This window comes from Rhipicephalus sanguineus, chromosome 3 (assembly GCF_013339695.2).
Source record: "Rhipicephalus sanguineus isolate Rsan-2018 chromosome 3, BIME_Rsan_1.4, whole genome shotgun sequence".
Lineage (NCBI taxonomy): Eukaryota > Metazoa > Arthropoda > Arachnida > Ixodida > Ixodidae > Rhipicephalus > Rhipicephalus sanguineus.
This window is the reverse complement of record NC_051178.1, coordinates 193,762,166-193,775,089: the sequence shown is the minus strand read 5'-3', so window position 1 is coordinate 193,775,089 and position 12,924 is coordinate 193,762,166. Positions and strand designations below refer to the sequence as shown.

General features: G+C 48.2%; 1 protein-coding gene across 2 annotated transcripts in view; it reads right to left on the bottom strand.

Annotated features, from left to right (window-relative positions):
- Positions 1-6: 6 nt before the first annotated feature.
- The window catches only part of LOC119387961 (potassium voltage-gated channel subfamily H member 6), a 282,090-nt gene continuing 269,172 nt past the window's right edge, over positions 7-12,924 (bottom strand). For both annotated transcript variants that reach the window (XM_049413770.1, XM_037655551.2), the window contains 3 exons: positions 10,905-11,111; positions 9,882-9,972; positions 7-8,459 (listed from right to left, as the gene is read on the bottom strand). In XM_049413770.1, the coding sequence (XP_049269727.1) occupies positions 8,319-8,459; positions 9,882-9,972; positions 10,905-11,111 (439 nt within the window). In that variant the 3' untranslated portion in view covers positions 7-8,318. The remainder of the gene's footprint in view (positions 8,460-9,881; positions 9,973-10,904; positions 11,112-12,924) is intronic.

Genomic DNA, 12,924 nt, shown 5'->3' with positions numbered 1-12,924 from the left:
TAAGTGTGAAAAACGATAGACGGGGCGTCGATCTATAGCCGCATGTCTGAAAATTTCGCTGCGCCTACTCTTTCTGTTTCTATGCTTCGAAGCTCATAAACTAACTTCGGTCCTATGAAAATGAACACAAAAGGGATTCCTACGAATTAAACGTCCTTAAACCGGTTACACACGTGAATTACGCGACCGGCAATGGGTACATGCTCGCAATCACGTTTGGAAATACTATTACACGCTAATCACCAACGCACAACTTACGCACGGCACTCGCACAACACTGCATAAAAAGATGAAACATTCTTTACACTCAGAGATAAAACGAACCACAACCTTGTTTGAAACTTCATCGCCGAACCGTTCAGACATGTAGGACACCTGTCTTAAACTGCTGCCGTTTTGGTCATTTTCCAGCACACAAAGCCACTCTGTTATAAACTTTTACTCAGGGCCATTATGGTCTAAACTCAAGACGCCAAACACATTAGCTGTTTCGTGCTATTGTTCCCTCAGAAGAGTTGCATCAAGGCTCGCTTCTGACTGTAAAGACCTTAGTCTTTCAAAAAGTTGCCTAAACATTGCGGAGAATAGCATCACCGTTGCGAGAACTGCTACTGCGCGAGTGGAATTCCCAAAATTAGGCACTTAAAGAAAAGCCGGACCTGTGGTGGCGTACGCACTTTTAAACAAGTTCTATCGCACTCCCAGGTAATGCGAAATGACTTAGGCGCACGAAACCGAGGCTCAGTAGGCGAGTTGGTTTCTATTTCGAGCTATCATTTTGCCTGGAGTGAGTGCGCGGGATGCGAAGGTATATCCAAATGACCTTCCCGCTAGAACATCCGTGCACGGTCAAACTTGAACGTTACCACAGCATCACCGCTTCCGGTAAGTTCGACAGCGCTAACTTGCTTAACGTCCACTGACATCATTAGAAAGACTGATTGTGCCAACTCGCTTGATTTGGTTACGAAGGTGCTGACGTTTTAGGAAACTTAGGTCCTACGAACTGGATATTATGCGATTTGTGGTATATTGGAGCATGATCACGTCGGAACTTTATCGAGATTTTTTTTTTCAACGCTGATCTAGTTGTCAGTAACAAGGGATTCAAACAGGGTCGACTTTTCTGCAAGTGACTTCAGGCAGGGCACTACGAGTAAGCTACAGAGGAACGCAACGCGCATACCCAGAACGAGTCTATTCGTGCAAGATCACGACAGATGCGCACATTCGCTAAGAACGCCTTTAGAGCGTTGTTACATGATATGGTGCTGTCTTTCATACATGCCACGAGAGCAAGAAAAAAAGTAATGTTAGGTTAAATTTGCCATTACGCAAAGAATATACCTCACCGTCCACTTCTGTCAGGAGAGCAAGCCCTGCGGCGAAAGAAATCGGACGACGTGCTAAGTACTTTCTTCTGATAAGAGTTACACTTGGCTCTACGGAATCTTTCTTTGACAGGACATTTGGTACAGCTGCAAGACGACCCAGGGTGTGCACAGAGATCAACAACTCATCCTACCAACGCGACAGTCACAGTGGTCTGTGTACAGCGCGTTTCCATGCTTCAGTAGACGCTGTTACAGTAACAGCAACGGATATTATAGCAGTTTGGACAAATTACCGGGGTATAGTAGGAATCACAGGTTTGGTGGTTCTCGACGGACGAATTACGCGACATCGCCTTGGTCGTTAGGTTCGGAGTATAAAGGGCCAACTATGGCCAGGCGCGAATTATTTGCAGAATCGGGGAAAAGACGGCGGCCACGCACTAACGTCAGGGCACGTAAACGAGGCTGAAGGAAGCGAGCCAAGCTCGAAACCGAAAAAGATGACGCTCAGTATCAAGCAACGAAGCACGCACGCTCTGTCGCCTTTCCTTTTACTCTTCTTTTTACCTTCAGTGCTTGCTTGTGATACTGGTGTATTACGATACAATAAGAACGCGACCTCTCCGTTGACGTACACATTTACTTGATGAGGAAACATCACCGTTGTGAGTGTACACGAAGGGCGGAACGTAACGGAACAACACTGCACAAAGATTTGTCGTCGAACGGGTCTTCGAGAAAAATAAGCGTTTAACAAGAGTTTCAAGTGCTCACGTGTGAATGCGATGGGGGGATTGCGATGGGCGCGACAGCTTTTTAGCCTGCGGCAAGGCACTCCGATGCGTACGCTATGTGTATACGTCGGTGCGAGAAAAAATCACCGGCGCCTTTGTCTGACGCGGATGAATCAACGGCTGCAAAGAACCAAGAACAATAAATAGCAACACGAAAGAGCGTAGCAGCGTAATTTTTTTTTGTTCCGTCGAGTACCACTGTTGACGTAGGCTCGACACAAAATGTGATGAGTATTTCAAAAAGCGCGTGTACTTTATGCTGACAAGAGTCGTCGCGCTAGCTGACCCAACGCTTCTGCGATCAAAATAGGCGAGATGTCGATCGAAGCTTGAATTTGCCGAAGTGCGAGCGAGTTCCATTTTTTTTCCTTTTAACGGGCATTGCAGGTTTATCAGCTCGCAATGATGAGTGTTGTGTTCCTGAGAATTCGTGTTTTATGCGTGCTGTAAGTGCACACTGCAATCTCGCGAAATTTGTGCCGAAGCAAAGAGGTGTGGTCCAGACACATTGCTCTGTATTATTTTTTTTTCTCAATGAAAGAAGTTCCTCACTCGATCACTACTTCTACAGCCTACGCTTAAGCAGAATGTGCACAAATGTTAATGGTTTTACATGACGAGAGCTCTACCTCGTAAGTATGTGAGCTTAGACACGAGCGACGATATTTTTTTTTTTGTTCAGTCTTCCTTTCTACCGTGCTACCGGCAAGTTTTCTTGCCCACTATTTGCGCAAACGCCAACGCCGTGGTCGTGCATGATATTGCTCTAGTTTTTCCGTGCTTGGCTTTCGTGCTGCCGGCATTGTTATAGCATAACAACCGACCAGCGTCTCGCCAAGCCGATTCCAAAGGGGTTGCGAAAGGAATGAGCGACCACGCATGAGCGAAGCGCCGTGCTGTTACTAATACTCTGGAGAAGTAATTCGGTCGTCCGAATTTTCGTGAGCTTGGGTTCGCTCTGCGCTAAGGCTAATATCTCTCGCGACGAGACGAGCTTTCCAAAGCATCGTTAATCAAACGTCCCGAGTGCAGAATAAGTGTTTGAGAGAGAGAGAGAGAAAAAAAATACTTCTGAAACTGATGTAACTGTCCAGTGCAGATAGGATGCTTCGAACGTCACGCGCGCACGCGAACTGCGCGATCCGATGCGTAAAACGATAACTGCTACAGAAGCTCTCCGGGGAAATGTGACGTCACCTGCGTGGCTGCACAACTCTCGAGCTCTCGTTAATTGGCAGGAATAAATAAGTACGGCTCGTACAAGGAGCAAACAGCTACCTTCACGAGCGGGCTGCTCGTTCTTCGTGTTCCGAAAAGGCTACGATAACGTCCCGCCGTGTGCATACGCGCGGGGACAACTATACAACGTGCTCCGTACAGGATCGCCAGTGAAACGTGCCCTAAAACTTGCTAAAGACGCGAATGGAATGGTGCAGTACCTGACGCCTGTATAATTAATTAACGGGAGCGGGGCTCCCTCGCTCGCTACGACACGCGAACTCGCACTTGGATTAACCTGCGATCGCGCTTATTCTACATCCGAACCCCGGAGAGATGGAGGGAGGTTGAGTTTGGGTCGTTAAACCTTCTGCTACTCCGTCATCCACTGTTCTCACTACGAGAGAGGGGCGTCACGGGTCGTCCAGAATTTAATAACGTGGCGCGCAGTCGACGATCTACACCTCGTTGCGTTACAAGTACCGTAACTCTATAACCGCGAAGCGTAGTTCTGTGTTTTGTACGCCCTCTCTGATAACCTTGGCTCGACAGAATGCAGTAATTGTCGAAAGCGCGTCAGTCGGGGTGGATGTCACGAGTGGCAGTGGGCGTACGGTGGCCTGTCAGCATAGGCGTAGCGCAAAGGGGAAAGGGGGGGGGGGGGGCTAATCATCTAAGAGGGCGCCAAGTCTGCCCCGTACCTATGGTCAGTTGGACCACAGTTGGACCCCCCCCCGTCATTGTTTAATGTGCATGGTTATGGCGATGCAGGTTTTTGACGATATCGGCAGCCGAGGATACCTTATGGTGCATTCTAAGAACTGCTAATTTCCCACTTTTATCCCTGGAAACCAGGGGATCAAATCTAGGTCGTTGTGGGGACGATGTCATCGTTTCATTTTCACTTTTGCATACACTGCGAAGCTCGGTTTTTTTTTTTCGGACGTGAACGACAGGGGGAAGGGGGTGGGGGGTCGGTAAAGCTTGCTTCCCCGCCCCCAATGGGGAAACCTGCGAGCACCTATGCCTGTCAGGGTTAACGCTGTATAACTCGGCTCAGCGAGTGTTTTGATGAACGCCCAACCAGGCCACCCTGATTTTGCTCCACGAGACACACACAGACAGAGTCGTTGACAAGTGCAGTGCGGACACCCGCGCGTAATCCTGTCGTTCGAAAAAAAAAATAATAATCTCGATCAACACCTATAGCTTCGCTCACTATCTGCTGCGCCCCGGAGCACGCAGACGTGACGCAATGGGTTTCCGCAGCACACACCGGTTGCGACTCATCCACCTCGCGACGTGTGCACTCTCGACAAACACTGCACACCTTTTCAATCAAAGAAACAAACCGCTCGCTCGCCTTCTCTGCGCACGGTACAAGGCCACAGCTACGTCGACAAAGCCGAAATCCTTAAAAGCTACTCTCTCGCCCGCTTTTTTTTTTGTTTGGAGCGAGCACTTCGTCCTCCGTGGTGGCGGAAACGAGCGTACCACTACAGTTCGCCGACCGTGTGAAGAAGGAGATGACCGCGCAACGATTGCGAACTAACGGGACTGGGAATGGGTGGGCGGCTTTTGGGGGGATTCAGAAAAAGCACGAACCTTGAATTCAATTGTGACTGATCCTAGAAGAGAGAGGTGGCAAAACGATATGCCGAGTGTTAGAACATCGTGCCGCCGAAGAGATGAAAACGCTAAAACAAAAACAAAAATTAAAAATAAAACAGCAACAACAAACCCGCACATGGGCGACGGGAGAGTAGCCGTCGTGGGTCCTTCGAGTGCGCGTACACAACATCGTGGTGGGCTACCGGCGGCGGGAGACTTTTCCACCCACGGAACTTACGCACTCGGGCGCACCTTCTTGCTTTTGGTGCGGGTTCCAGTTCGACAGGAGAGCGCGCGCGTCAAATTCAAAATATACGAACGTACTTATAATAAATCCAAAAGAGATCCGTTTCGAAGGTGCGTTGCGTGGTAGGGATGGGGGGTGGGGATTCACCGAAGCAGGCGCGTTGTCCCACTCTGCTCCGGCATCCTTCTTCGTAATGCACACAACTCTGATCACACCGTTCCTTGCTTATCCGCACACGAAGGAAATCACAGAAGCGCAAACAACAAGGCGCAGTGGTTTACAGCAGCGAGCTCCCGCCGCTGCTGATGCTGCGCCGTAATAGGTTTTTTTCTTTCCAGGAATGTCAGGTGACGCGTGTGGGCGATGTTGTCCTCTCGAGTAGTCTTGGAAGAGGCGGCAGTCTCTGTCTGTCTCTCTCACTATCTTTTTTTTTCTCGTTTCGATGAACTGAAGGCCAAGCAGGAGAGAGCGACGGAAGGCGATCGCCTAACAGCCTTCGGGGCGTTCACTTCGTGTTGAGAGCTGCTCGTTGCCAAACAACGCACGGTACGCGAGAGATATCCGAGTAGCACGAATGTTTTCCTCATATTCCAGTACAAAATAAGAAGCGAGCTGAAATTAAAGTTCGCAGCTTAGCTTTAGAGTCTGCAAGAGAGTAAACCCTCGACAAGAGTAATTAGCGCCTCTGATGGAGGCAAGATCAAAGCAGGCGCAGTCATTGTGTAAATCTAAAGAAGCGGATTAGAGAGCATCGGACGCGTTATCTGAAGGTTGCAGGTTCGGTCTCCTGCCGGCGGCAAGTTGTCTTTTCGTCCACTTTAATTTCTTCGCATTTGTATCATAATTACTACGTTATAGTTAAAGGACTACAAACAACGCCTTCTATACCTTCCTTGGATTCATTGTCTGTTGGTATTAATTAAGGCTCTGTAAATCTGGTTACACAGACTATTGCTTGCGAGTACGGAGTAGGAAGTAAATATTATGCTTACAGTCTCGTATTGTAAGCATAGTATCGTGGTAAATACAGCTAGCCGGATTAGTCGGTTTAGTTATATAATTAATTGCAGGAGTTTAGCGCGCCAAAACTATTATATGATCATGACGGACGCCGTAGTGGAGGGCTCCGGAAATTTGGACCACCTGGGGGTTCGTTAACACGCACCTAAATCTAAGTACACGGGCCTCAAGCATTTTCGCCTCCGTCGAAAATGCGACCGCCGCGGCGGTGAGGAGTTTTAGCGCGACGAAGATGGGGATACGTTTAAAAGACGTCGACGAAAGGTGAGAACGATGCGTGTCGTGTCTTTGCTTTTCATCGACATATTCAAAGCCCCTACCGATCTTCGTCTGAGTTATTGTGGCAATGTCGTGTGTTCAAACCCTCGTCGAGGTTAGACTACTGGAACCTGCGCAAGCATTAGAAACCTTCTTTTCAACTGAAATGTTTGTGTACAAGGTGTGTACCCAACAGTTAGAAGATCGTGCCCAATATTGACTCTATAGTTTAACAGATTCTGTTTGATTACGTTATTGCTGTAGATGAATTACACTTGCTTCTACCACATTCGAGGCTAGCAAAAATTGTGAGCGATGACCGCGTAGCCTCGACTACCACATAACTTTTGAGACGAGGCGTACATGAGGACGCCGTTTAAAATCAGGCTTTGACCTCTTGCTTTTTTTTTTCACCGCGTCCTTGATTATGCTAATCAATTGGTGAAACAGCGAATCACGCAATTGATTGCGTCATTCTGGGAGTTTGAATTCTGGAGATATAATAGTGAAGCTCGGTTTGTGTGACTCTATAGCAGAGAGGGCAAACTGAAGCGCAGTGTTTAAAATACCTGAGTACCATTAAGAACACTCGAGACAATACGAAACTGATATGGCAACATGGAAAGAAATAGACATCTGACATTATGTTGGTGGTTTATGTTCGTTAGTAAGCCATCGTTCTTGCCTATAAATTATGATCGTAACTGGGGACCGAGTCCGCAAAATGGCTTGCAAAGTAAACTCTCAGAACCTGAGTAGCGTGACTAGAATGACCACTCAAAACGAGATTTGCTCTGAAAGTAGATCGAGACGTCCTTTTTCCTCCGAGGCCATTCTCACAATAGCTGCGTGGCGTTGTGAAAACTGAAGGACATGTTCAATCGGCCACTAATATGCAACTGTAAACAGTTCGAGAAAAGTCTACGAAACCTGAGCCGCACCCTATATACATTTTTTTTTACAATTCAAGAACACACTTTTCAATACACTTATAGCGCTATCCGACGCTGTCTGCCTTTCGATCGCGCGTTATTGGAGTGAAGCATAGGTCGCCGAGGAACCCAGCCTAGACTGCTTCTTTATTTGAAGACACCGCCTCCATGGGCCACTTTCCACCTTCCATAAACGGGTGTGATGCCACCTACAATAATTTCTGACATAATCTACTACCGTATGTAATCGCCTACTACCAGAATTGTCTAATGTTGGCTACCACAGGTTAATATTGGCTACCTGTCGGCTAAGTGACGGCTAATGTCAAGTAATGTTGGCTATATGCTGCTATAAAGATATCTTTGTCCTCATTCAATCTCACGCCACCCTATTCAATGAGCGAGTTGGCCACCAATTATTCGATTGCCTTTAGCTCGAGAAGGGCTGGTCAAGACATAAAGACAAATGCGGAGTTTACGAACACGGGGAACCGCGTATTATGCGGGAGATTCGGTATCGTTGTTCACTTATTCCAACTTGCGCCTAAAGGTCCATCTTCTCCCAACTACCATACAGCGAGTTACCGTGGACTCCCTAGCGAGCGAACCTGTATGCGCTGTGGCTATGCGAACGGCTCCCAACACGAAGTCACGCCCCGGGCGTTCCAGAACAAGTGATGGGAAAGGCGTGGTCGCCATCCGAGGCTCTCGGTCGTCCGGGATGATCCGCCGACGGTTTGGTCGCACATCACTCACCGGAGAGGCACTGAACGAAGAAGCGAAGGCAGCCTGAAGGGGAACCAGCGTGCGGGGCTAAAAACGAACAGCACCATTCACCGAAACACGGCACGCGAGCAGCCGCCGCCGGGCGCGTCCGAGCGCGGCCAGCTGCCGCCTCCGTCCGTCACACGTCCGAAGTCCGACTGGTCACCCTGTCCTTCGCAGCCGACGACGTCGAAGAGGACGTCGGGCTGGTGGCGGCTTCGCGCGAGTCGTCGTCTTCCGCCGGCGTCCGCGTGAGACGAGGCTTGTGCTGCTTCGTCGACTGCGAGGACGCGAGACACAAGAACGAGACACGAGGTCACTATAGTGCAGTGGCGTAGCGAGGGCAGGGGGGGGGGGGGGGGGGGCTGGTGCAAAACTACCGCCGCCCCCTCCCCAATACTGCATGCGTATATAACACGAATAAACACAAAAGCACGTGTGAACATGCTTAAAGGTTCATTGAACGCCACCCACCCTACTCCCAATATTAAAAAAAAAATGATTTCTGGCTAGCCCCTCCTGTAATGCGCCACCAAAGCAAGACGTAAGTTCGTGACAATATGAAGCCTTAAAATTGTGAGAATTCCTCGAACAAAGGGCTGTATTCTGAGACAGTCACTTTTGTAGATATCGTTATAATATCGCCTTCAGTGCGTTCTGATTTGCTGGTTGAGGAAAGGCGGGAAAGTAGTCACGCTAGTCATTGGACACACGATATTGTACGACACGCAAAAAAAAAAAAGACACTTTCGCCAAAAGTCATGGTCTCAGACACCGCCTAAAAAATGCCACTAGATCCAACGTTTATACAAGCTTCGTGAGGGCCCATTCGGGCCAGCAGCATTCCTTTTTCAACGACTTCTCATTGCACTATGGCCCGACTGGCCTGATTGACTGTAGCGGTATGGCTTGATTACCTTTAGCATAATTTGCTGTAGCGATTCGCCTCGATTCGGTAGTTTCAGGTACTGCCAGACATAATAAGTAATTAGGGCAGTAAATGTCTCATAGCCATTTCAGATTGATAGCCAAGAGAGCTTCTCTCCAAGCACATATTCTACACTTGCTTGGCATTGAAATTACAGATAGGAACCGACAGATGAAAAAACAATGTATTATACAGGTTGTCTGAGCAGCAATAAATGTCTCCGGCCGACGATTCGACAGGTGGGCCTACCTTCGTTCAAGGCGCCTAGTCATCCTTGGCCTGTTAGTCTTGAAAATGTTAGTCAGTTACGTATGTGGCGCATTATAATGAAGAAAAGCTTTTTTTAAGTTTATAAGTGCTAGTGGGAATAACTACGCTTAATTTCTGGATGATGATGATTCTGATGACGATGACACGGTTGTCGTGTCCAGTTCCTCAAGCACCTGATGTTCTCAAGGAACGATAAGTTCTGATGAGTTTTCAATGATAAATTTATAAACCTACAAATGAGTTACTGCGAAGTCCAAAAAAAAGTATACATGCATGTTAAAAGTAGGGCAATGACTCTTGAGACGTGCTACAAGTACGCGGAATCTGCAATTCAATAACCACGGATCGTGCTCGTTTGCGAGTATTTCTATAGTTATTCACTACTGGCACTTGAGCGCAAGGGGACAGGAGGCTCTTGCAGTAAACTCTGTATGTAACTACAATTCCTGAAAACTACGATGTTAGAATATTCTAATTTATGTTTAATCACTCTGTATCACTCACCTGAGCCAAGTCACCTGGATGTGAGGCACTCCGAAACGGTTCTGTCCACGGGTCCGAACCAGCGGGCCATGTGCACGAACCTCCCCCCGCCCTGAAAAATAATCTATGTGAACACGCAAGAACAAACGTCACTGTTATTCATCCAATCACGCTTAAAAAGCGTCCCAACTAGCCGCTAAAAATTAAATTGTAAGCTCTTGAAATGTCTTGCAGCATGATAACTTTGCGAACACGCCAGAAATAATTACGCCCACAAAAGCGCTTAAGTTCGTTTTGAAGCATTCTAAATGAATAAATCGTCCAATACCAGAACACGAAGTTCTAGGGCGGTGCTCTAAAGGAAACTGCAGGCACAAAGACTTTATCCCTGCCACTAGAATTCTGAGGTCTACGGGTCTCCAGAAGAGACATTAAAGGGCCCCTAAACCACTTTCGATAATTTTTTTAACATTTCAAGTAAACGCGCATCGAGTTCATAATGCCCGTCACAATCAACAATGTCAAACGCGACCGCGCCACGAGCCGCGGGCGCCCCACAAGTTCCAAGAAACAATCTCTTCGCCCGGGCCTTTCGGCAATCCTCAGCCCCTCAGCGTTCGCCGTGACGTCAAAATTGTGGTCTTCTCATGTCATCCACAAAAAGAACGTGTTTGTCAGCACGCAGCTAAGCGCGTTCACCGCTCTTCCTCCTGCCTCGGTGAAAGGAGCACTCGACCAGGAGAAGAGATGAGCCGACGAACGGAGCATAGCCAAGGAAAAAGAGCAAGCGAGCGAGGGCCCTTTCTTATCAAACGCGTGTGACTACGCTATTACGGCAACCGCTTACGAAAAACTGTCACGGCTACGCGTTCATTGTGGGCTCGTGCACAACTGCAACACCACAAGCTAAATTTCGACCTTTGGGTGGTTTTACGCGTCAGCGCTTCTCCATACAGAAGAGGTGTTTCCCAGACAGTGCTAATCGACTTCCTGACACGCGGCACATGTACTACCTCACGATTCCTAACGTGCGACGATACTCGCCTGCTCGACTCCGACGACTGCGTGGGCACCGAGAGAGGGGCGGCACCCCCCTGAGCGGTGGCCGCCCTGAGCGGTAGGTCGACGGGCCGCGCTGCCGGGCTGCTGCCTGCTGCTTCGCAAGAACGCCGCTCGGCGTTCTCGGGGCTCAGCAGCCTCAGAATGGTTTGCATGTCCAGGGCCAGCCGGCTCTCCATGGCCGCCACTTGCCTGCGCGCAGCGAGAGAATAATAGTAAGGTATTCTCACTGTCAAAAATAACAGGGTCCCTTATGCATTCACCTAAGACGACTGGAAGGAGAAAGCCATCTTCTTTTCCTTCTCAGTCGATGTATTGATCCTGCCCCGCCACCCGCCGAAAGCTTTCCGGACCTAACGTGTTTTTGTACAGCCTCCAGGATCGGAGGCGTTGCAAGCTATCTGCACCTCACCTGGTTTTGCACTGCTTCCGTGATCGGTCCACCTTTGACAAAGCGACGATGTCATGTGATGACGTCATCATATAGCGTCACGTATGTGACATCATAGTGATGTCATGATGGCGCCATTAATTCTGACGATCTGTGACGCCATGATGACGTCATATGGTAACGCCATCGCGCGATTTTTTTGCATCACTCGTTTTGGCGCCGACGCCGATCACTTTTCGCGTTTGATGAGACATCTAAGGATTTCGTCTTAATGTTTCTCTCTCAGACCTCCAATGTCCCACAGCTGTCTCTTTAGAAAGAATTGATGGCTTGCACTGACGTCACTGAAACAGCCATGTCGGAGCACCAACATGGCGGGACGCGAACTTGTGATGTCACGTTAGTGTTATCAGTGCTATCTCATGCTGGTCCCTTCGTTATTCATACACAGAGGCCCAATAACCTTCCAGCGACGTCGTTATCACACTGAAGCAGGTTAATCGCCGCGTGATTATACTGCCTTGACGTCATCTAAGCCGCCATGTTGGAGCCATGCTGTGTGTCCGTGACGTAACGTGCGAGCGATCAATTGCACGCGAAGAGGTATTGTAGAGAAACAGAGACGTGCCGTGAGCGGCCTTCAGTGTACACTAATCTAACAAACTTCCTATGAGCTATATTCCGTGGTTTGTTTAGGCAATGTCCTTTCTTTAAAAACGATTATATAATATATTTCTCAAACAAACGGAAGCTACTTGCGTGCGTTAGGAAACATCGTATTGCTCTCCGCCTATTCTGTGTACGCTGTTGTGGTTAAGCGTTGTTAGACGGTGAACACATTCGCGGAATAATTGCCACAGGACTACGCTGAGGCGCTGTGTTTTCCTAAATCGAGAAGTGACTATGTATTGAGGTAGTGCGTAGTATAGAAAAAAGTTCTTTAATACGGGACTTTGAACGTAAGGTGTCACTTCTATACGCTGAAAACATGCTCGACACGAAGGTAGACCGTCACTAGGTTAAGATATGTGCTGTAATGTTGTGGGAGCCCACAAGCACGAAAAATAAAAACAAAAACAGAATAATGATAAACGCGACACAGGCAGTTTAGCTGCAGTGTCTGCATTTAGTGGGACAGCTATAATGCGCCATTAGGATGATTTGTATTTGCCCGAGGTATCGCCCGGCGACGGCGTCTATATATATAGCTTGTATATATCTCTCGTTGCAAATTGCACAGGATTTCTCCAAGTACACGAATTGAAACAAGCGCTATTCCAACTACAAACATATTGTTGTCAGTGACAACCCTCCTATAAGAGCTCGTTGGCATTTAGGGCCGAAAGCCCCGGATTAAGCTCGAAGATTTTATACGTATTACGCGCTTCCATTCGCCAAGAGATGGGAGCAGCACATAGTGCATGTATACACAGTGCAACGGCTAAGCATTGAAAAATGCAGGAGGACACATGTGGCAAAGATATTCTTCGTGCGTTTCCGCACGATGTCTTGTGTAGGCTGACCAGTGCATATGTATATGGGACTCTCACCTATCACTGTCCATGTTTCGTGAGGTAGGAACGAAACATTGCGTTTTCATTCTCGGTCTACCTC